Consider the following 24,477-nt stretch of genomic DNA (forward strand, 5'->3'; position numbering starts at 1 on the left):
CCTCTACAAGCTGACAGCGTTTTCTTAAGGTGGCAGAGGTCAGGCTGAAACCCACTGGATGCTGAAACTGGAAGAACTAAGGTTCCCAACTGGTTTGTTAGCTCTGTCTTAAAGAATTTTGATACAAAACTTTACCTTCGGCTTGATCTTCTTCACACCCCACAGGATGCACTGGGTCACTCTCCCGTGCACCTTTGGAGTCTTTCAGGGACTCTGAGGAAACAGCAAACAAACAAACTGAGCCTGCAGTGGTTTTAATGCTGGAAAAGTCTGGTAGTTACTTCAGACACAGGTAGCCCTTAGGTGCTAGCTTCATATTTGGCATTCTGATATGCTGACAGCTTTTCTATCTGTTTAACCATAGACTTATATACTACAAAAGTATACTCCTGGGTTTCAATTATTCAAATTGATTTCAAAATCTGTACATTTACTGAGCAGGTTTTTGCCTGCAGTACAAACCTTAGACAAGGAGCTGGCAAGAAAAGATGCGTAAGAATAATCAGCAGCCCTACCAAGATTTTTATTTCTAATGAACGGAGGGGCACAAAGCTATGAGAAACAGCATGAACCACCTAGTTGATAAATAAAGTGATTTCTTATTTATTTAGAACTACACTTTTCACAGTTGGATTTCCACAAGCTTGACAAATATCAAGTCCTATAAATCCCAGCACAAATCCTAGTCTCATCTCTCTTGACAACAGAACTCCCAAGGTCATTATCGTGGCCAAGACTGCTCTTCCTTTTGGGGCAGACCATCAAAATGAACTGCCCAAAGCCATATCCCAAACCAGCAGCACAGTGAAGTTTGAATTAGACGACGCAAGTCCAATTGCTACGCTATCTGCAGTTGTCATAAACATGAGGCGTTGTTTTGTTGTGTCGGACAAGGTTTTCTGACAACAGCCACCCCTTAGTTTTTGTGTGGTGCTGGAGAAATGCATCATTTCACCACAGTCAGGAAATCACAGCAACACAGCCACCCGTTTTAGCTCTGCTCATCCGCATAACACACAGCTTTCACTGGATAAAGAGCTCTCTTTGAACCTCGTTAAAAAACACCGCTGATCTAACTGGACATTTCTGCAAACTACAGGGGTAAGTACACTTGAGGGTAGAACAATGGTAACAGATAATCACTATTTTTGTTCCAGTGTGAAGCACTTTCTAAAATGCTGCTAGATGGAAAAATCTAGTAACAGTGCCAAAATATCTACACTGTAGGATAATAAAACATGCTATGACAGTCTTGTAACGGCTCTACTTCTGGAAGGTCCCTTTCTACAATATTGCAGAGCAAATCTTACAATATAGCAAAGGATGCCCCAGTAAAACTCTGTTCCTGAAACTTGCCAAGAATAATCTCTGATGGATAAGCGAGAAAGCTGGGTTGTTAACATCTGATCCAAATTTAATAATCTGTAGAAAAGGTATGCACTGAAAGTGTGTGGCTTTAATTAACTGCAAATAATCCCCCAAGGCAAATATTTAATTACCTGCACAGCTTCTTTCTTCTTTTGTGGCACGACAATAAGTTTATAAATCCAAGTTTGAAAGCAGAATGTCTCACTGATGTACAATTTGCTAAAATTTGCCCTTGCTGCACGTTTTTTCACCCTACTGTGAACGCAAAACGCTACTCATTGCTATCAGCTGGACCACTGCGCTGGTCTTTCAAACTAGGATGCCACATTGTGGACTACTCTATCAGCCTGAATCAGAGCGAAAATAAATTAGAATTTCATCAAATTCCACGTTTAATCAAAAAGCGAGTTAAAGGACCTCTTGGTATAAACAGTAATAGCACTAAAAATCCATAGGGAATTTGTCGAGCAAACTTTAAACCCATTGAGTGAAATTCTGGCTTCACTGGAGTTTTTGACAAAGCTTTCAGTCTGTCAAGCCAAGATTTGTACCCCCCATACCCTAAATTAATATAATCTTTTTCTGTATGATTTAGTTGTGTGTTTGTAAAAGGAACTGTACTGACAAAGCCGCAATCAGCAATCCTTTGTGTTAAGTACCACGCAGCCAGGGCCCAAGCACGGCCCTTCCAACAGCCAAAAGTGATGATAAAGTGTGATATTGCCTGCTACGGGCGGGAGAGATGCGTGCAGCTCTGTCCCATCAGATCGTTAGAGCTGTCTTATCCTACACCTATTGCACAGTACTTCATACTCCCAAACCCGCGCCTTTCATCTCAGTTCACAGGCGCCACCTCCCAGAATGAGGAATGACTCCAATTTCATGCAAAAATCAATCCCCAGCATCAGAGGAACAATTACGTGCTTTGGTCAATAATAACAAATGGAGTTTAAAGAGCCTCGTGCTTGGCTGATGTATGTGCCCCATCCCGCTGCTGCTTGTCGCGGAGCATCACATAGCTTATGGCAAACTACAGTTATCGCACAATGTGGGGAGTTGCCTCTGCTCCCACCCTTTGGCACGCTGAGGGCCAGCGTTAGACACCACAGCTACAGACCACCTTTGCTATTTGTCTAAGCCTGTGTTCTAGATGGCACATCTTCAGACATTCCCATAGCTGGCTCTGCACTGTTTATTTTTACGGGACTGTAATTTTGTGTTAAACTTTCATTTTGATCATAAACAGTTTTCTAATTGTTCCAGGGTTCAAGAAAGCACAGAATTCCAAATCATCCCAGGCAATGATCATTTTACACAAGTTATTTTTTGTAAAGCGTCTTTCTGAAAAGAGCAGAACATGGTCAGGAGTTACTGCCTAGCTTGTAAGGCCCCACCACTCTTATTTCAGCAGTAGAAATGAGTCTTTGCATTAGTATGCAGATTGTGAGCTTCAAAATCTTTAAGGTCAAGACCATGTCAAAGATTTCTTCTTTTCAAAAGCAAATATTAGATCAAATATTCAAGCCAAAAGGTCCAAAGACAGATCTACTTTCAAGATCAACAAGAATAAAATAAAGCAAAGGAATAAATCCAGATTTATGAAGAAAATCTGAGCCAAGCAAGAGTAAAAGCGTAAAACCAAACACACCGGTCAATAAAAGCTGTTCCCAAATTGGATACGAGGCACGAGTGTCACCTCCATTTCAGTTGGCCAGCAGCAGTGGGAATCCCACAAATGCTGACATACTACTTTCTGCATGCAAGTTTTCAGTAGGGTAGCGGTATTCCTTGGGCTCAGCTGGTCCTCCATGCTTGCTTAGCCCCTTAGAGCCTTATGCAGCTGGGCATAAGCCAGTATCATAGTCCTAAATGATTCCAGGGTCTACAAAAGCTCTGGCCATCCCTAAAGCCTTCATTCATCTCTAATTGGCTAAGGAATTAACTCTGATTTTTCAAATAGTATAAAGCAGCGTTAGTCTTCTCTTAACACAGCTACTTATCTGTTAAGTCATACCGGACAGAATCCAAGACAGGATATTATTTTGCAGCACAATTGGAAGTCTAAGGGTTAACATTCCTCCAGGCAGGGCTGAGAATCATCAGTGTTTCTGATACTAGACTGGAGCACAGTTCCTAATGTCATCATTGATCACTCATGAATCAACCAAACATGACATTTAATGACATAAATGAACCAAAGATAGGCCTCTTATCTACTGCACATCAAGCACTGAAGCACTCATTGAAGTCTGAGCATCCCTTAGGTCCTTCATAACCGCTTTTACAGGTGCAGTGACAGTGTCCACGTCAGGGGCACTTGGCTCTGCATCCCTGCATTGTATTGAAACAAACGTCTCATGGGGCTGAGTGGTTGAATGCGCCTGGGAATTAGCCCCAACCTTTAACAATTCGTGAAGAAAATATGTGGACTTTAAGTAAGCCGACCAGAATACTCCCCAACTATATTCACTGTTCCAATAAATCAACCGTATGTTGAATTCAGCTCCAAGAAAACTGTGTAGCTTGCAATAAACTATCAATCCTACCCTTCCTGCCAATAATCAGACACTATTTTGTCTAAATACTGCATAAACCTCCCTACTTTTCCATGCCATTCATCTTTTTTTTTTTTGACTGTATGAAACAAGACTGCTCAAACAAAATTTTGCAAATGCTAAGAAAGAGGAGAAATGGTAAGATCTGAATGTTAAGTGGTTTTAATGATCTTTCAGAATTCACTTCACCAGCTCCTCTCTGTATGGCTTATTTACTGAGTCGTTTCTAATGTGCAACACACCTGGGTCCCACACACAGCACAGATAAATCACTGTGTTTTAGGGAGCTGTAAGAAGATTAAAGAGGGAAAAAGCTGGTCATTATGAAAGAAACAGGTTCAGTGCATTTTATTTTTTAAGCATGATACTGTGAAAAATGACTGGAATATTCCCAGAGTGAAAGAAATCAAGCAGGCATCTAAAATTACAGGTAATGGTGTGCATGGAGGCTGCCACATGATTAGGGTATTCTTTTGCCTCATAAGGCGAGGAAAATGTGTTAAAATGAAGTACTATAAAATGGTGATTTATGAGAAGTTAGGGAGAGATTCTTGAGCTTTGACTTTAAAATGTTATTTTTATATCCACCAAGATTTCATTTTAATCTATCTTTATGACAGATTAGCTTTATTGGAGCCCAAGTTTATATGGTTTGGTAAAACAGACCTTTTTAGGTGCAACAACCTGTAGAGATATTTTTGCAAGTGTTCAGGTAATAGAGCAGGCAGTTCATCTCCGCAGGTGGGGTCCACTGAGTAATGCTTCCACCCAGCTCGTGCTTCGAGCTGACACAAGGGCATCTCCTCTAACCTCACCTTCTGTCCACAAGAGAAATTCCAGGCGCAGCTGGTATGATAACCGTGAGCATCCTGCTGCTGCTGTAAGGAGCAGGGCCTGTTGCACAGGGCTCTGGGAAAGGAAAAAGCTGAGAAAAACCCAGCTGCTTTGGTTAGACCCTTCCCAGGAGAAGATGCCGCACAGCTGAAGGGTTGAGGGGAGATGGAAGGAGTAGGCACTCGCGTCGGACTGATGGCAGCACAGCTAGGCGGCTTCAGGTCAGCTAATATTTAAAAATAAATAGGATTTAAATAAAACAGCTAAGTAGATTAGTGTTAGCTGTAGTGGCTGCCCGTACTGGCAAAGGGTAGAGCAGAAATACTTTCCAAGCAGTTTATGGGCTGGACCTCATCTGGATGCGCAATGCTACAGGTAGGTCAGAATAAAAGGAAAAGTGAATAACGTTATGCACAGCTCGAAATGACCTTTATGGAGAGTGTTAGGAGAATATGCACTTGGTTGGGTGGTGATGGTTATGTACCTGGTTTAAAAAAACACCCCAAACCCCATCACTCAGTTTGTGTTAGCCAGTTTGCTTTCACAAAAATTCTTCTAATCAAGGGAGAGAAAAATGTTATCACTGTAGCTGGCGTGCAGAGCCATGGCCATGGTTGGGGGTGTTGAAACTCTTCCATTAAAAAGGTTCTTTTTCAGTTACCTATAATTGAAATTTTTCAGGCTGAAATTTTCCAGGTCTAATCATAGCCCAAGGGTGAAGTAGAAACATTTCATTGGAGGCTGCTGAGCGCTCAGCACTTCTGAAAATCAGGTCATTCATTTAGATGTCTTAATATATACTTAAGAGCTGATTTTAAAGACCTCTTTCTGAACATATTGGCCTTTCAGTCAATCTTTTTCACCCACTTATCAATGTCTAATTTACGTCAATTTGCACAGCTCCCCTGCATTTGAAACACTCAGTTTATCCCTTCTCAATCATCCATGTCTTTAGGACATCAAAATTTTTCCATGGTGAGAACTACAGCTGGCCAAACAGGAATTTTATATCCATTATGTTTTACAAGCAGGATACCTACAGGCTTCTGGGTTGCACAAAGTGAGTTTTTAGGGCTAACCTCTAGCCAAGGCATACACTTAATTCTGTTTCTGACAACATCAGCCCTCCAGCTGACTGAATCTGATTCCATTTCAGAGAACGTAGAAAAATAGTGACTTGCTTTAAATGGCTCTCCCACAGGAGCACAGACTTTGGTGAACACCTGGAAATAATTAATCGCTATTTTATTTTTAAAATTAATTAGCATATGATTTAATTTAGTTGACCTTCAAATGAAAATTCAGTTCTTATTAAGTGCTAATGAATTAAAATCAGCGTATTGTGCACAGAAACTTTGCCATGATTGCAGAAAGGGGAGCTCGTTCTTCACCCGTGCTAAATCCAGTTCCTTTTTTCATTTTTCTGCCAGAAAGTCCTATCATTAAATCAGGTTAAATAGAAATTGGTAGGACAGGTAACTGAGATGAAGGTGCAGACAACTCTCTCACACACACATGCACACATACTCTTTCTGAAGAAAAATAATCACAGGTCCAAACCCATCCACAGCTATATACAACACGGTCCATTTAAAATGAGCTTGTAGTCCCAGCACAATCTTGTATGGACAGGCATACTAGACTGAGTGCAGCCTGTCTGCTACGTGTTTTATCCGCTGCATAAACATTAATGACTTTAATCACTTTGTTCTGCCCTTACACTTCATAAAGAGAAGCATCTCTAACTTGAAATACCTTGTGTATAAAGGATCTACTTCCATATGCACAGTAATGAAGCGCTACGAAGGTGCTGCCTAGAGATGTCAGCTCTCCCTCTAAGAGCTAATAGTTATGCATGCAAGTTTTCAAGGGTAAAATTGCAACATTTCTTTGCGGTATTTCCAGACAGTGGAAATATCAACTTGGCACAGACTGGAATAAGAGGATACCTCCACAGCATAACATCAAACATCTTGGTATTCTTGGAATAGGACTGTTATGCTTTTTTTTTTTTCCTAAGGACAGACAGAGCACTTAAAAAATTCAGTCTGCTCAAAGGCCACATACAAACTTTTTTTTTGTGGACAGGGTCTCTTGTGAATAACGGAAGAGATGTACTTCCACATTAATATGAGATTTGTAATCTCACAGTAGGCTTTCATTTTAATCTGAGTCCCTCAAAACATGATTCCTACACTGTGATGCGCTTATCATGAACATTCCCTCTTGTGTTCCTGTCCTTTCCTTTTTCCTTAAAAAAAAACCTGATGAAGATGATTCAGAAAAGACAAAAATACTAGAACTTCATGGTAGCAGAGATGTATGTGCTCTGTTTCGAATATCACCACATTTTAGAGCAATAAATAACTATTGCAATGTGTTTGCTATATTCTAATCCCAAAACCATGAAAAAAAATAAGCAGAAAAATTACTAGTCAACACTAATTGGAGTAAAAATACTTGTTTTGAGGCACTAACCAGAACTGGTGTTCGAAAGACTGTTATACTTCCAGAGTAGGCTTGGAAACCTCCTATTCTGAGTGGTTTAAAACTGTGCATTTTGGAAATACATAGCCTAGACTTATTTGCCACAAGTCTCCTTTCACAGTAATTAGGTGGAAGGACTAGAAAACATAATTTCTTTAAATGCTTTACATCCAGTTCATTTAGCTGAAGATAAACTACAGAAATGAGTATGTTCCAGAACCTGGCAGGTTTTAGCTGTGTTAACTCAGTGGGCAAACAATTTGAAGGCTGAAATTTATTTCGGGAGCAGCAGGTGTTTTCAGAAATGCCAGGATTTTGTAAAAGTGCCATTTCCCAAGCGGTGGCGAGTTTTTTGTAACACAAGCATTCATTTTAAAACAACTCAAAATCTAAAATCCGAAAAGTTGAAAACCTACTAATGGAAATAAGGATCAAAACCATGGCCTGGTGAATGCGGCCGCCTCATCGTTCAAAATTCTTGGTTACGTTTAGAAAAATGACAAGCAAATCCCGCAACATGTTATTTTCCCCACCATTCCTTTTTCTACTTGTATGACTCTACAAACAGAATATACAGAGGAGAGTCTGTCTTGCTCCTTTTTCCCTACCAGATGCTTTCCATCTTACTTTTGAGGAGAAGTAAGACGTCAAGGAGAAGCTGCCCTTCGGATTTCTCAGGGCACTCTCTCTTCTGTCTCAAGACCTCTCAAGAGAAGAGGGGAAAAGACTGTAATTTTAGTATATTATAGGAAAAGTGAGACCTATAGCACCAAGACAGCTACTTTCCTGAGACAAGACAACTAATACAGTGGGTCAAAAAACAGGAGTGGTTACACATTGAGATGGTCACTGAAAAGCACATTAGAAGACACTGGCTTCATAGTCAGGAACGAGCACTCAAAGCAATACCAAAATGTTGGGATCTTCAGTAAGACTGCAGATAGCAAAAAAAAAAGAAAAAAAAAAATCATCCAAATCCAAAGCCTCACCGTGACCCTCACATTATGAAACAAAAAACACATCTGATGGGGGATCTTATAGATACAGGATACATAAACAGGCCAAATGTCAGCAAAAAAAAAAGAGAAATGAATGACAGGCAATCATCAACTAAGCTGGGGCTGAATCTGTCACTATTTCTGCCTTCCACTAGCCTTGCCACGACTTTAATCTGTGAGGATATCAAAAGCAAAAGCCAGTGCTCCAGCAACGGTTTGTGGCTTTTTTTCCCTGCAGGATCAATCAATCAGTTAAGAGAGCACTTAAATCAACCTGCACAAGGCTTTGAACTCATAATCAGGTAAGTATGCGGGCTCTCCAGCATGTGTCTTTGGAACAAAAGGGCAAGATCTCACATCTCGTCACACTTATCTAGAAAAATGAGAAGAGAGTCAAGCCGCGACGCTGAATTAAACATTAAATCTTTTAAAATAAATAACTTAATGGATGTTAATAATTATGTTATCTCAGTAAAACGCATTAAAATTTCCTATTACTCTTTCTTGAAGGCTGTACTGATGGACTGTATTTATTATAGATAGCATAACTCCTGTTTTGAATTACCAGTAGCGAACATTTTATAAATCACTCAGGCTTTTCCTGACGTACCCCCACAAAAATGCCAAAAACCATAGACCGGCACAAGCAATTAATAGTGTGATATCATAAGAGTATCAAAAACAGTACGTCTGTGCACTGGTTCCTATCTGTAAACCAACAACTCCACAGGAAAAATCTCAGCTTGAAACATTTAAATTAGATCATCTCTCTTTCTTGTTTCCTAAACTCCCTGTCATTTGGCCCCGTGACACTTTTAAATATTTATCACAAACTAAATGATCTGAGTGCCCAGCACAGTCTGCACAAGATAAACATTACTTTCTCCCTCTCAATTATGACTTCATCTCCTCCTGTCTCCTCCTGATGTGTTTATAGCTATTGTGTTTTTCTTTTTCCCCATCAGGAGAGCACCGAAGAGGGAGCTAATATTGCTGCAATAGATGCGCAACGCTTAACTTCACGCCCGTGAGCCGCCCCAGCCAGCCCAGGCTTTGGGCTCATTTCTGATATGTCATGTATGATATTTTAGTATTACTTCTGTAACAAGGGGACTTAGGAATTCACAGCATCTCTCCTACCAGCACAACAGCTGGTGCCAAGTACTTCATTACAAAGACTTTTGTAAATGTAAATCCAAGCATTTACCTATTTCTGTATTGTTTAACTGTGATTTTGGCAATTTCCAGACAAAGGAAAATAAGGCTGTATGAAACATCCTCTTGGGACTGGATATTTTGAAACACAATTTACAATCTGTACCTTTATCCTCACTCAGCTCTGTTTCTTCTGATGATGATAGGCTGGCTACAGCTGAATGTTTCGTCTCATCTATAAGAACCAAGGAAATGAAAGAGAAGTTATTCATTAGATAGCAAACTGATGAACCACTTTACTGAAAAAAGTGTTACGCCTTATTGAGGCAAGATACTAGACCTGAATTTGATTTTCTGGGCTTCCATCCATCCACATTGCATTCACTGGCCATTACTGGTCTGATTGTCTTCCCTAAGCCAGGGGTAAACTCACATTACAATACTGCCAGATCAAGTCTGTATTTCAATTTCTCATAATACAGAGAGAGGATCAGCTATCAGTTTCGTGGGTAGGCTGCTGTTGCTATTTGCTTTGAGATCCCTTTTTTCATTTAATCTATCTATTTTGAGAAAAAACAATTAAGCCATTCTTATCTTTAATCATGTCCATGAATCTCATTGGAATCAAACTGATTACATGCAAATGCTATCCTGAAAACACAAGCTTTCATGAATCAAGTCCCTGAAAATCTACGACTTGGAGTTTTTTAATGGTAGAGCATGTGGGTAAAGCTATTGTAGTTAGTAGATAAAACTAGTACTTGACTTAAATAGAATTTTTTAACTTTCACTATTGCTTTTTCTTGGCAATTTTTGTAGTTCTACAACCTTTCTAAGCCTTTGTTTTTGCTTCTAGCCTTTCATTTATTTCAAAAGACTTGCCTCTTACGATTCTGACAAGATTTTTTTCCTAATATAGTCATTGAGTATTTTTAACTAGCTTGAAACGAGAGCTCTGAACCACCTGCCATTTTGTTTTTCCACGTGTTAACTGTGAAGTTCACTGATGACAGACTGGAGGCCAGACTTTAAAAAAAACACACAGTAATAGCTGAAAAATTTCAGGCCAGTCTTTGCACACTATAACTGGATTTTTCACTACTGTATAATAAGAATATATAAATCTTTATGTAATAGACTAGGTAGGAACACTGTGTCTACTTTTTCCCCTACGTTTTCTTTCACAATATCTAAGTATACGATTTGTGATTTGTCACACTCAGATGAAGATTATGTCTTTTGGTTTACAAAATACAAATAAGAACTTTAACATTTGATGGGATTGCTCCTTACAGTGAGCATTCACAGTGATTAGAAATGTTTTAGGCATACAACTGCGTATCTTAGAAGATCAGGTCATTTCCTACTGCCAAGAAAGGGCAGTCTAAAAGTTCCTGATTATGTTTTGCCTCCACAATGAGCAGAGTGGAAAGCAGCAGCAACTCATTAGCTGAATGTAACTAACTCGAGGTAATTGTACACCTCTCTGTTCTTGTCACTATGTGAACCAGTAGAGATAAACGTAAAGTCAAGCAATTTTTTCCTGTAACACAGTGTGCCTGTGGCCGAGGAGGTGATTCATGGACTATACGTAGACACAACGCTATCTTTAGGCATGTACCTAAACCACGTTCCTAAAGTATGACATTTTCTGGATCCGGAACCCGAAACGTCTGGATCTTTTCTTTGACACTCTTCATGAGAGTAACGAAACATGACTACCAACACGAGATAGCAAAAGAATGCTCATCGTGGCTCTGATAAACCAGCTCTGACAGCTCGTAACGTAACAAGTCGTAATGATGGTTTTGGGAAAAACACAATGCATTTAAGACATCTCCAGTAGCAAACTAATAGAGAGGCACCCATTCCTTGATTCTCTTGGGAAAAATGAAATGTATCTCATTCAATTGAACTGTTTTATGAATCAAAACACCAGGGAAATACGCACCCCACCAGAGTGACTACAGCTGACAAGCACGATGGGCTGTATTTGGCATCTGTAGATAGTACTACAACCAGGCTTAACAGGAACCTCTGCAGTTGGAACTAGGAGTTCCTAGCAGCACTAGGTCTCAGGTGAGCTAGCAGCCAAGCAGTACTCAGTACAGTCAAAAGCTCAATATTGCTTGGGCAAAGATATCCCCCTGCCTAGTCAGATATCCAAAACAGAGTCTAGATTCAGACAGAGCAAGTCATTTCTCCCTTCTCCCTGGTCTCCTTCACCTGTTTAAAATACGACTAGCATAAAAGGGAAAAACCCAGGAAAGAAAACGTTGTTGTCCTCCAACACTTACAAAATACCACTGCACGCTTATCTTCGGGAGGATAAAGGGCCTAAGTCCAAAGTCTGCTGAGGTCCATGGGAATCTTTTTTATTCTGTAATACTGTGTGTCCTCTGCTTACCCCGCACGAGGACATAAAGAAGAGGTGATAAAGAGGACATGAAACATAGAAGGACTTCAAGCACTTGCAGACAGCATCAGCTGTTAACACCTAGTTGCAGAAGACTGACCTGTGGAGTGCAGGGAAAAATGCTGCACTTCCACATACACAGTGCCCAATGCATAGGACAAAAAGGACCCTCATCAAATGAACTCCTAATCTGGAAAAAACCACAATGCAGTAAACAAACCAGGTAAGTCAAGACTGTAGACCTCCTAAATTTTTTTGCTGCATTTACTATCTGGCCTTTTTCAGTTCAATCTTCTCCATATTGAAAAAAACCCTTTGATTCTGACAAAAAAAAAAAAAGTTTTGAAAAAAACTGTTTCATGCTCTCTGGATTAACTATGTGTAGGCAACATCCTGCACTACAATGAGGAAAAAAAACCCCAAACAAACAAGAAAAGCATTGTGTTATACGTAATACCACACTAAAAGAAATCCTTAAGAAACAAGAGGATTTACAGACATTTTGATGGCCACTTCAGCTCCTTTGATTACTGATTAATTCTAGTTGTCTTTTGCATTGGACAGAGTTGGGTAGGATGAACAATACAACCATAAACAGAAAAAAATAACAGAAAATCTATTGTGAACACAAAGTGACATCGTATTTTAAAATATTGAACTCACTGTAATTTATAAGCATGTCATCTGCAAAACCCACTGCTTGTGAACTCTGACATTCATTTGCAGTATATGCAATATCTTTCTGTACAGCTTTAAATCTTCATAACCCCTGAGACTTCTGTAGACAATTTATTAAAACTTGAAAATACCCTTTAAAATCTTCAGAAGTACAGTTTTCAGAAAAGGAAACCTGCTTTCTCCTTCTCCAAATTTCCTTTTCCCTCATTTCTATTGTATGCAGAGGGCTGCTCTGCTGTAGACAGAAGGAAAATTATTTCTTTCTAGTTAGAGGTAGTCCACCTTAAAGGGAGAACGTAGAGCTGTTAAGCTACGGAGAGAAGTCTGCATTCCTGCTTTGCAATACATTCATTCATAATGAATGGAGTTTCGCCTCTAATGGGAGAATTGCTCAAGACCTGAGCTAATCTGGTGAAAATGTACAAACATTCTCCGTCAATAGCATTGACTCAGGTTATTGTTCACCAAGGTGGATAAAAACCTAAGAAAGTCCTTTAAGGAACTTGGCACAAACCTCCTTCTCGGCTCTGGGCCTCGGTTTCTTCGGTGTTTTGCTTCTCCTCTGTGCTGTTACCACCTATGGAGGAAAACACATAAAAATTATTTATGATATATCTTTTTATTGGGAACAGCAGTAGCAATATTAATTGCAACCAATTCAGCACAAACTACTAATTTACAGCAAGGCGTCGTGATAAAAGGGGAGAGATATAAAGGTAAACTGAAAAAAAACTGCAAATATAACCAGTTACATTTAAAACAGTTACTTTTTCACAGCTCAAGCTGAGGAATGGAGGGTTAGATTAAAGATTTTATCTCAATAGGCACACTGGAAATATCTGTATGCCAAATAAAGGCATGTTTCTCTAAACACTGTCTGCAATAGGTGAAACTGTTGCTTGATCTCAGTCTAGGTATTTCACAAAGATTTTCCTAGAATTATTTTCCTCCAGTAACATTTCCACAAGATCCTTGAAGTGGCTGTGTCTTCAACTCCCAGAACCTACTTTAATGCCTATGGAAAGCAAGAATAGGAGAGGGAGAACTGTCTAAATTCTATGTTAAAGCAAAAGGCACAACACCGCGTAGTGTAAAGCATGGAAATGCATCACAAACGATTGCAAAGAAGAGAGCAAAATAAAGCAAAGGAAGGTTGCTAGGATTGAATGGGTTTTGCCCCTTTTAACATTTGCATTCATTCCCAATTTTCTCCACTACTTCGCATTTGCATTCATTACCCATTTCCTCCCCTCCAGCTCCCTTTCTGAAGGCAGGTACCAAACAGAGAAAAGTAATACCCTGGGGAACATCTATGGACACGAGATCAAGATCTCTTAACCTTTGCTCGGCCGGATTAGAAATCTGTCGGGAAGTTTGTATTTTCAACACTGGAGAAGGTTTTTTTAGCTTCACAATAATATTAGAGGTTGCAGTGCAGCGTGCTGGATCAGACGCGATGGCTTCACTCTCTCTTTCCCAGCATGGCGAGATAGACGGTGAGAACAGCTGAGTACCGGCATTAATGAGGCATTTGAAAAACTGACTGCTGAGCATATACACTGGGAGAAAGGAATTCATTCCCAGGCCTGTAAACGGCTTGATAATGATACACATATTTTTTTGCTGTGATCTTTTCTGGCTCCTGGGTTTTTCTGATTACAGCTTCTCTAAAGCAAGACGGTTAAGGTTCCTCGCGCCTCCACCTTGCTTTTACCTAACACATGGAGTCTGTTGAAGAGAACAGCAGTAGCCCAAATGCAATTAGGTGGATGGGAGAAAAACAGAGAAAGCGTGTGTTTTTCAGAAGCAAACGTACATCTGGTGGCACGCCGCATTCAGCTAATATTTAGAGGCTGAGGTACGACGCTCTCCCTCTCTTTCCAGCAGGCAATACATCCTGGCATCCAGCAGATGGGACTAGCGGAGAAGTATTTCCAGGCTGACCCGTCAGAGAGCTGCTCTCAGGAGGAGATGAGATGGAACAAGAAGTTTGACACCGCACCTGAGAGGGGAGAGGTGGGCAGGGAGCGGCTGATGGCCATCAGCGGGGGCTCGGGCCTCCTGCCTGCTTGGTAACTTTTTGTCCCGATTTTAACCAGCCTTAATGGATGAGTAGCTATAGTGATTGCTTAGCACATTAGCGAGCTCTAACCTGTAAAAAATTGCATTACATGGATGACCAAAATGGCTTGACAAAAGCAGCTGGGTTTCTTCCCTCCTCTCCTTGAAATCAAAAAGTGCTCTGTTCAAAATCGGCGTTCTGCCTGTCCATGCACAAGAGGAGAGCTGCATGGAAAATAGGAAATTAGCTGTACTAGAAGATCAACTTTTCTCTCCCTCTCCCCTTTTCTTTTAAAACACGGGCTTGCGACTTTGCAGTTTTGCAGCAAGCAATTAATAAACAAGGGGAGGGGGGGGAAATCCTTTGCATCACTGGGATGTGTTTCAAAGGGATAAAGTCACCTCGCTCAGGAGCTGCGGAAAGGAACAGTACGTTCAAGACAATCCTGTAACACAACAGCGCAGCGACACGTGAAAAATCTTTACCGTTAGGTCAGATCCAACGAGAATATTGCATCACTATGGAACAGGCGGGTGCCTGAGCGTAAAGGATTTCCTTATGGCCAAGTGCAACATGTTTTGCTTTGCGCAGAAGGACTTGATATTCAGAAAAAGCAGGTCAGGCATAAACGGTAACTACCGATCTATCATTGGAAATCATTTCAGCAATTACCTCACTGCACTCACAACGCAAAACTATATTTCCGAACGATACTTGTTTCTACGTCCATTACAATGAGTATGACTATAACCATGAGTTATTTGGCTAAAATCAGGTATTTCAAGGATTCATTCATGTTTACTGCCGAGAGCCTACATGTCTCATGTAAGTCACTTACTCAGAGCAAATTTAAACTACAAAAGAAAGTTTAAATGATCGTCTGGTTCATCAGATTATAAGATAAAGCACATATTCATCAGCACGTTTTGTCAGCCCTAAGTCTATTATTTCACTGGAGATTCACTGTTTAAAACTGGTATAATAGAACGATAATTACAGCACTATATCTTGGATTCTCAACATGTTTTCCATCTAACACTTCATTTTGTTCCTTTAGAAAGAAAAATCTAAAAGATTTTAAGCAGAAGCTTCACCTCTTGTACTCTGACCCAGTCCAACAGACTGACTGGATCGTGACGTGAAAATTAATCTCGATCAGCATATTGAAAGTACGTGTTGTGCCTGCCAAGTGACTTCAATAGAATTAAGAGAAAAGGAAATGCTAAAACTTAAGAGTGGGCAAGTGATCCTCAAGTAAATGACTTGCAGAAGGAAGGGTTATGCTCTGCTTGGCCCGGAGAATCTCTTCATCTCAGGAGAAAGGGAGGGAGTACAAATACACCAATAAGAAAGCAAACTTTAGGGTGGAGAAGTGACTAATCCCAAAGCATCTGATGAACAGTTTTTTTCCGTTTTTAAAAACCTTTCTTAATGAGCCTCTCACCAAGCATATTCTACTCATGAAGAGTCTTTCTGTAATTATTGCTCTCCATTGGAGCTGGGTACAGAGCAAATGGAAAGGCTTTAAGTAGCACATGCTCAAGGCAAAGAGCTGGAAATATATTTTACAAGAGTAGCAAGCCAGTTTTTCACCATATTTTTATTCACCCCCTGGCTCTCCTTTTCTCCAGACAGAAAAGCCAGACCCAGTGCATTTCCCTTGAGTCTTCCCCATGACATTATTAATAATAAAAATGTCTTTTCCACTGGATGGCTTCTACAGTATCTGCCATCCTTCTCTTTCCACTACCGCAGCAACTGGCGATTGCATTTCCTTTAGGTGAAAGCTGTCCTCACAATATCTGCTTTTCTATTATCCTAGTAATTGAACAGCAATCTGTCACTCACTCCAAAGGAGCGAAAAAGTGGTGAATGACATGTCGTGTCATTTTAGGCCAGCAAATGTAAATGATTTTGAGCCACATCAAAAGACAAATGGGAACATCTGTTTCTTTTCCCTGGCATGGTCGAAAAAAACAGGAGTTTGAGAATTACAGTAGCACCATACAAACAACATAAGCACATCAGACACTAAAATACCTACTTCTGGTCATATATTTTGCTTTCCCTTGCTAAGCAGACTACTGCCTGATAGGCGCTTGCTCTCTCCTTTTGGCCTTTTTCTTTGGGATCAGCAAGAAAAATCCCCCCACCTCCCCAATGATATATACCCTCATTTATATTTGGTAGAAAACAGGCTGAACAGTGATCAATCAGCACACTCAGCAAGCTGGCAAAGCAAGCGGCACTCCTAACTAAACTAGAAAACCGGATACTCTGCGAGTGCCTGCCCACTTTACGTTAAGGACAGGTATTTAGCATGCACACTGCCATGCCAGCTGCAGTAGCAGCCCCCAAACGAAGCAGATAATATGACAAGTAATAAGCAGGCAGTCAGACGAGAGAGGGCTGGGACAAGATCCCTATGAAAGTCCAGAGGACAGACTCTCAGCAGCAGCACCAGAGCAGATTTTTAGTATTCTTCCCATTTTCTCTGCCAGAGCCTAGAGGCACGTGGCTTTTTACATCTTTCACTGTTCTTGCGGCAAACATGGCAAGTAAAAAATATTAATAGCTTGCTGGCCTCCTGGCTCTTCCCATTTCAGAGCTGAGTAAGTGCCAGGTTCGCTCATACACCCACTCCTCTTCAGCAGTACCTTTCTTCACAAGCAGTCAGTGACATACTTGGAGCTAAGGCTAAAGTCAGCATTTCAAAAACTGGTGCAAAAGACATTTTCCAGAAGAAAACAGATTTGGAGATAATGTATTTTTAGTTAAAGGAAGAAATTCTGCATAACAAATACAAACTGGTCTGCTTCTACCTCTCCAACAAAGACGTTATTAATAATAAAATTGTTTTCACTACCAAGAAAGCCTACTGTACTTAATTCACCCGTAATGAGCCAAAAGAGCAAGGATCCTTCAACCAACCTTCTCCTTCCTGAAACAGAAATAAAAGAGAGAGAGGGCCAGCGTCTCAGCCTCACATCTTGTTTGTGTTCTCACCTATCTGTGTACGTACAACACACCTGAGCACCTGGTTTGACCCTGTTATATCCCCGCATGGCACTTGCCACACAAGTCTAGGTGCATCCGCCAGTTCTCCGGTGGTCAGCAACCACGCGCCTCTCCCGTGGTCTGGCCCACGAATCTCTCTCCAAGCTGGGTCATGCTTCTATGACAAATGCAAATGCAAACTAAGATCTGGCAGATAAGGGACGCCAGTTTTGAATTATCTTTTTTACAGCACAAAAATATCGCCACGGTAATCATACTAATGACGCGAAGGTCCTGCTAGGATAACAGGGAAACTAATTAATGAGAAAATTAAAAATATACGCCTTGATCTTACAGCTGTTACATTCTGCACACATGAGTAGATATGCTGACTTCAGTGAAACTCCTAATACGCGAGAAGAAAGCACACATATATCCATGTATACACTCAAGATCATACAGCCTGCAACCATTTTCAGACTATTCAAGTGGCAAAATGGTATCAGACATAAAACAAAAAGCACGTACACACAAAGGCCATTGTTGTAGAACTACAAACACATTACAATGAATCATTAGGGTGGTGGCCTGAGGTTACTGAACACTTCCAGTTTGCATTTTAATTTCTTTTAATTAAATTATGATTTAGGTCAGTTTTAATCACTCCATGTATATAACCCCTTTGGGGTAAATTTTAAGAAGGGTTAGTAAAGAGTTATCTGTAGGAATTGTTTAACAGAGTTATGAGACTTCTTCCCTCCTTGCTGCTTCAACAATTTACCTCGCTGCAGATGCAGATCTGAGCGCGTCGCTGTCGATGCACCCAGCGTAGCAAAGTTGTCAGCGTAATAAATAACAGGTTTTCATTTTCATGCAGCATTTCGTCAGAATTGTGGAGGAGTGTGGGAAAAGAATTAGAAAACTGTAGCTCGTGGGGATTATCTCAGAGGTTAAAAATAACACTATTGTATTTCACGTATTTAATGTCCTGAGAAATACAGGAGCCTAATCTAAAGCCCACTGAAGTCACCGGGCGCGTTCCCCTCGCCTCACTCCTTTGGGGGTCACAAGGCAAGTAACTCGGCTCCCTTGCGCCTTTCCTTATGCCTTATGCTAAGGAAGAACCAGGGGACAAAGCGTGGGCCAACAGCTACAGCATCAAATTAGGTGCTCAGAAGACACGAGCACTCAGGTTCGTCCCAATCCACTTCATACAGAACATTGCTGGGAACGTTGTGCTGGGCTGGTGTAATTCTTCTGTCCGGCATACAGTGTGACTCAGATTTTGTAACACGGATGCACCTGGCAAAAGACATCTAAAATTTCCTTGCCAAAGATGCTGATCATCGCTATTTCTGACGATCTGCAACTGTGACTGTTCAAAACAAATGAAAGCAGACATCTCCTGGAAGCCTGGGCTCTCCGACATAACCAGAACGTGGACATTGTACCCTAGACATCATACACAGTGTGTACAGAGGATGAAGATACAATTGGTGTTTTGATGCAAAACACACACGTACAAAAGCGGACTGAAACCGCTCATGTGAGTCTATGCAAGTTGAGGCAGAGCTCAGAGCAGAACGGTGGAGTCCTGACTCCGAGTCCTGCAGGCGGTCCTATCTAGAGAGGAAGAAAGGGACTTCATACATGAAGGTACACAACAGGATCACAATTTTATCAGTACTATGTCAATTTACTATTCGTTCATACTTCCCTGGTGCGCCTAAGAGACTAGGTAACCGTACACTGTTAAAGACTGCAGTCCAGCTTCTTTTCCAAGCCACAGTCAAAATAAAATATGAGATGTATTTTGATTTTTTTGCATACAGGTCATGAAATCATGCGGTGTGGCAACGTAGCAAAGTGAAGAAACAGAGAAGCCACACAGGAGATCACATTTGTTAAAACTAGCATAAAACGTCAGTCAAAACATGCCCTATTTTGCATTAATATTTCAGAATTAAGGGACTAGCCCTGTCTTCTGCACTGGACCTGAACAATCACGATGGTTTACTGTTACTCACATCATGATCAGAAATGAGAAATGAATTCCTTGACAGATGAGTCCCCTGCAGGTACACTGGTTTGTCAGTGCATATAATTCTTCTCCGACAACATTGCATTAGTCATTTTAGTAACTTAGTATTTTGCACCTCAGCTCATCTCAGGAGAAAGAAAACCCACTCTGAAGCATCTAGTGCAAAACCAGGAATTGCGACTGCTTGCCTGGGATGGTTTACACGCACGTGCATTCAGCTGCTAAAAGAAACTCAAATGGGTAAATGGTCAAAGCAACGGGACTGCACGTCACCTGCGGAGGCCAAAATGAGCCACATTTTCAAAGTCAGTTTGCGCAGCCACTGCACGGCAATTTAATGAACCAGTAGAAGCCACTTTGGCAATGAAAGAATCTTGAAAGAAGGGTTTGCTCAGAGAGCAAACGCAAATAAAAATACAGATGATATCCTGGTTTTCCCCTGGCTAAGTGGAAGGTGATCACCTGATATTCTGAGAGCTGTAATCAGTCAAGACAGATGGTGGACTTCAAAACAGAAGTGAAAAAAGAAGCTATCAACCAAAGTGGACAGGGGTTAATAGCATCACTTTAAATATAACCAATCTGCATTAAGGTGAAATGTTTCACAGACATGTTTGATACACGTGCTTCCCAGGGAATTTCTTTTGCAGTACTTTATCTTAATTTAAAATTTTATTTAAGGATTTGGTTTGGTGGCAGAAAGAATAGAGTAACTTCTAAGCTATCTTAATAAGAAGTAGCACTTTTAAGGCCGAATAAGAGAGTGTGTGTTTTTGAAGTATAATTATGTGTCTAGATGTTCATTTTTAATAGATTATGAGTGGAGCAGAAATTTACTGAAGAATATTACTGCCCTGTGGGATGCAAAGAAGAAACGTAGCTACAATTTCTCAAATGATAAAAGAATTGCTTACTATAAACCGAGGAACATTTTAAAACTAATCACAAGTCAAATCTAGTTAATATTAATTCCCACCTTCAAGAGAGAGACAATCAGGCCTACATACCATTAGGAGGTCCTTAGAAAAGACACTTTGAACATCACTGTGTAATGGTAACACACAGCAGCTGTTGTACGCACCCCCCAGCCCCTGGCAGGATCAAGCCCACCTCAGTGGAAAGCGGCACAAGCCAACAACTGCTGACTTTTGTGGGTGCACACACTATATCCCTCTCTATGAAGCTAGGGAGTGAGGGGCAAAGCTGCAAAAATCGTGGTATATGAAGGAGAAGCAGGAAGGGAAAGCCTTATGTTAATCTCACAATTAAAGGACTAAGCTGTAAAATGTTTTATTTTCTAGTCCCAAGATTATGCGCTTTTTGTCATTGGACAAAAACTTTTCGGAGAAGGGCTGAGGAGCCAGCATGTCTCCCTCTCGGTGAGCATCCTACCTAATCGCTGTGACCTGCTGAACCAACGAGTTGTCGAGATAAGACGTGGCTCCATTTTGCCTCATTTCTACTCTGTACTCCAATTACTAGACAGACATCTCCCATGGACAGAGTGTCCGCTGAGTGAGGCAGGAGTTTGCTGGTAAGCCTCGGACTCCTGACACTGCCGAGCCACATTTCAGACATTTGATGTTGCCCTTGAAAGCCAAGGGGTCGATAGTGTGATGACCTCATCAGGCAAAGGAATCAACTCTACCAACTATCTTACAGGTGATTTGTGTTCATTTTGACCTTCCTGGCTTGGCTTATCCATCAAACTGTTCTCCTTCCCACCAAGTGAACAGAAAGCACACAAAGTTCATCCTGGACGAGCAATTCCAACAGATCAGCTCCTCGCACATACACTGAGCCTCAACTAAGGTGATCACGTGAGACCAACAACCTATCAATCAGGAAGAATCTCGTCATTCATTTTAGGAGAAGCTTATGAGAAAAGCTGAAGGAAGACAACTCGCAGAGCTCCAGCTCTGTCTTCATATCCTTTGAGGGAGGGCAAGGAGGATCCTGACCTCAGGAGGCACAGAAATGGCTTTTGTTACATGGATTGATTGGCTTTCTCCTGGAGGAGGAAAAGATCAGGCATTTATGGTGCTTTTATTAGATGTATTAGTCGTCTTTGATACAATATTGATCACTTGCAGACCACAGTAGGAACGGATGGGGCAGCTCTTGGGCCGGCTCCGCTTTGTATCTTGATAAGAAATCCCATAAGGAAGGAGAGGGCAAACTGCTTCTCTCAGTATCAAGAAAACCTATTGCACACACCTTGCTGCTCAGCATATATAGGAGGACATTTGGGGAGGTCGTTAAGAGAAATAAGGAACATTTTAAATATTTGTTTTGTTAGACTTACGTAAAAATTTTTTCTTTTGCTTGGTGACAATCAGTAGGATGAGAACAGGTGACCTGCGGCATTTGTTCTAACTCGTGGCTGCTATGCTGTGACTAGCACTGCCATTCTGGCTGTGCAATTACTTTAGGATTGTGTTGTGAAGCTAACTGAAGTAAGACATGCTAAGTTTTGTTTAGTGCCAAACCTATTTTTCTCACCTGAGACTTCACAATCACTCAATCACTGAGTGCGCCTGACCGAGGGAAAAGGCAAAATTATCACTGACTGATTTTACTCTCCCAGGACCCGGCAAAAGGGGAAGGAAAAAAAAAAAAATTACACTACGTGTTTGCACATGTCAAACCTGAAATACTGCAGGGAATCTGGGAGTAAAGAATGTTTCTCCATGTATCCAGTCTATCCATTTCCCCAGACAATAACCTGCACTACAATGAAAAACTGCTGAATACAACCATTGACAGGAGGATCTGCTCTGCAGTTCACACTTGCTTTTCTCTACGGATGGTCTGAGAGCAGGGAACAATGTATCTAATAGCATAATAACAGACACCGTTAATACTTTAGAGGTTCAGTATAAAATTGCTTTCATTAGCATGTCAAGTGTTTATTTTAGCTTACTGCAAAACAAGCTCCTCACATACAGCCACTTATTTGACTTTCCTTGATTGCAGAGAGGGTAATAATGAAGGAGACTACTTTCTGTGATCTTCTGTGGAGATTTTTTACATGCACTGAAAAGATATTGCTCCATTACCTCTAGCCAACGAACCAGCTTGGCGTGCTGGAGAAAAATACTACAGCAGAAATATTACTGAACTCAGTGGAATAGTTTTTACAGACTGCCACAAGGGCATGCATGAGGCTGTTAAAATAGCAAGTTGTATTCCCATTTTCAGTCTGAAAGGACACTGACAACTAAGCAGAGGAAAAAATACCCAGTTCTCCCTGTGCCCCAGTGTACGTTTATTAAATATTTTATATCTGGTGATGTTACCAAGGGGAAAATAATATCTTATGTTAAATGCAAGTATCTTTCGACTTGCTTTTATTGCTAAAAGCTATGGGTTGTGGGTTTTTTTTGTTTGCTGTTTTTTTGGTTTTGTTATGTTGTAGGGTTTTTTCAACTCGAGGTACCTAAAGCATGTGAACTATCCCAAAGTTAAAACACACTGAACACAAAGGAAAATTTACCATGAGGAAAATTCAACAAAGTTGACCTCAGGCAGAGCTTGGCTTTATTGCGTTTTATTTGAGACTGTTTATGTGCATTAGCTACTCAGAAGTTCTTTTAAAAAGAAAGAAAAAGGCAGTTTTTTGCAAGTGAAGACAAACTCCTACCTAGATAAAATTACTTAGACACGTAGTTCTGGTTCCTGTCACATATTCACATCTTTCATAATCTTCAAGGTTCCCCATTACAAGTTCTTTTAATTAGTCAAAACCAACAGCAAATAATTAGAACAGTAGAGACTAAATCCTATTCTCAGACAAATGTGTGCAAATCCCATTTAGTTAAATGGAAATGGCTCACAGGTGTGTTACATTAGACTCTAGCCACTCGGCAACTTTATAGGAATTCAGTGTCTGGAGCCTAACTGCTTGACTCCTCTTCAAAACAGAGGCACAGGTAATGCCATAGAAATCCGATCCAGGTTTCTTCCCCAGCCCCCCTCAGCAAACACTTTAATTATCTTTTCTTTTTTTTTTTTTTTCCCCATCACAACAACCCTCAAGTCTAAATTTAGACTTTCAATGCCAAACACAACAGGCCTGATTCCTGCCCAAGGAGCAAAGGGCTCTGTCACCAGCTAGACTAAATTCTGCAGCAGTGATTATGTGTTACAGGTCTCAATTCTGCATCAGCAAAATCTACTGTATGCCATCAAAATCAGGGAGTTCAGGCATTTTAGAGCTCGAGGGTACTGCAATCATTCTGTTGCCATACTATTTACTTCACCCTTCCAATGTATTTGTTTGTGCTCCACAAAGTGAACTGTAGGTCAGCAGGAAACATTGACAGGCGTAGTAAACTAGGAAACCATATCCAGTAAGCCACAGAAATAGTTAGTGGAACAACATCAGTTATTTTTCCAATGGAAGGAAAACTTTACAGTTTTGCATCATTTTTTTTGCTCCTCTTTTCTTTAAAAAAAAAAACAGATACAAGGAAAGCTTTTAGCCATACTCCATAGAAAAACGTATCATAAAAACTATTATTGTTTCGCTTATTTAGGAATACAGAAAATGACACCACGATCCCACACGCCGTTTAGCTTACATACAAATTGACATGTGGTTTGTCATCACTGAATTCCACTATGCCAAACATAAAAATGGTATTTTAATTTCAGCTGGGTTTAGTGCAGCATGAAAGGAAAGACAACCAGTCAGGATGAGATTTCTTGGGTCCCCTCACACCTTCCAGGTGATGACAGCTATTGCTTTAAGTACTTGCCATTAACAACCAGTCACAATGTTAGTGACAGGATGTTACTAGCAGTTACTTAAAGTGATAGATGTTAACATTTTTCTGCTCTTTATGACTCACACCATACCCCAGTCAGAATATTTTAGGAGCTGA

The 24,477-nt window shown here is 40.6% G+C and overlaps 1 protein-coding gene across 1 annotated transcript in view; it reads right to left on the bottom strand.

The window, feature by feature from the left end:
* Positions 1 to 24,477, bottom strand: part of MACROD2 (mono-ADP ribosylhydrolase 2) — an 899,313-nt gene that overhangs the window by 42,099 nt on the left and 832,737 nt on the right. The window contains exons 12-14 of the mRNA XM_086626501.1: positions 13,006 to 13,068; positions 9,564 to 9,632; positions 136 to 213 (exon numbers count right to left, since the gene is read on the bottom strand). Coding sequence (XP_086482627.1) covers positions 136 to 213; positions 9,564 to 9,632; positions 13,006 to 13,068 — 210 coding nt within the window. The remainder of the gene's footprint in view (positions 1 to 135; positions 214 to 9,563; positions 9,633 to 13,005; positions 13,069 to 24,477) is intronic.

Source organism: Tauraco erythrolophus, chromosome 2 (assembly GCF_009769465.1).
Source record: "Tauraco erythrolophus isolate bTauEry1 chromosome 2, bTauEry1.pri, whole genome shotgun sequence".
In the NCBI taxonomy this organism is placed as follows: Eukaryota; Metazoa; Chordata; class Aves; order Musophagiformes; family Musophagidae; genus Tauraco; species Tauraco erythrolophus.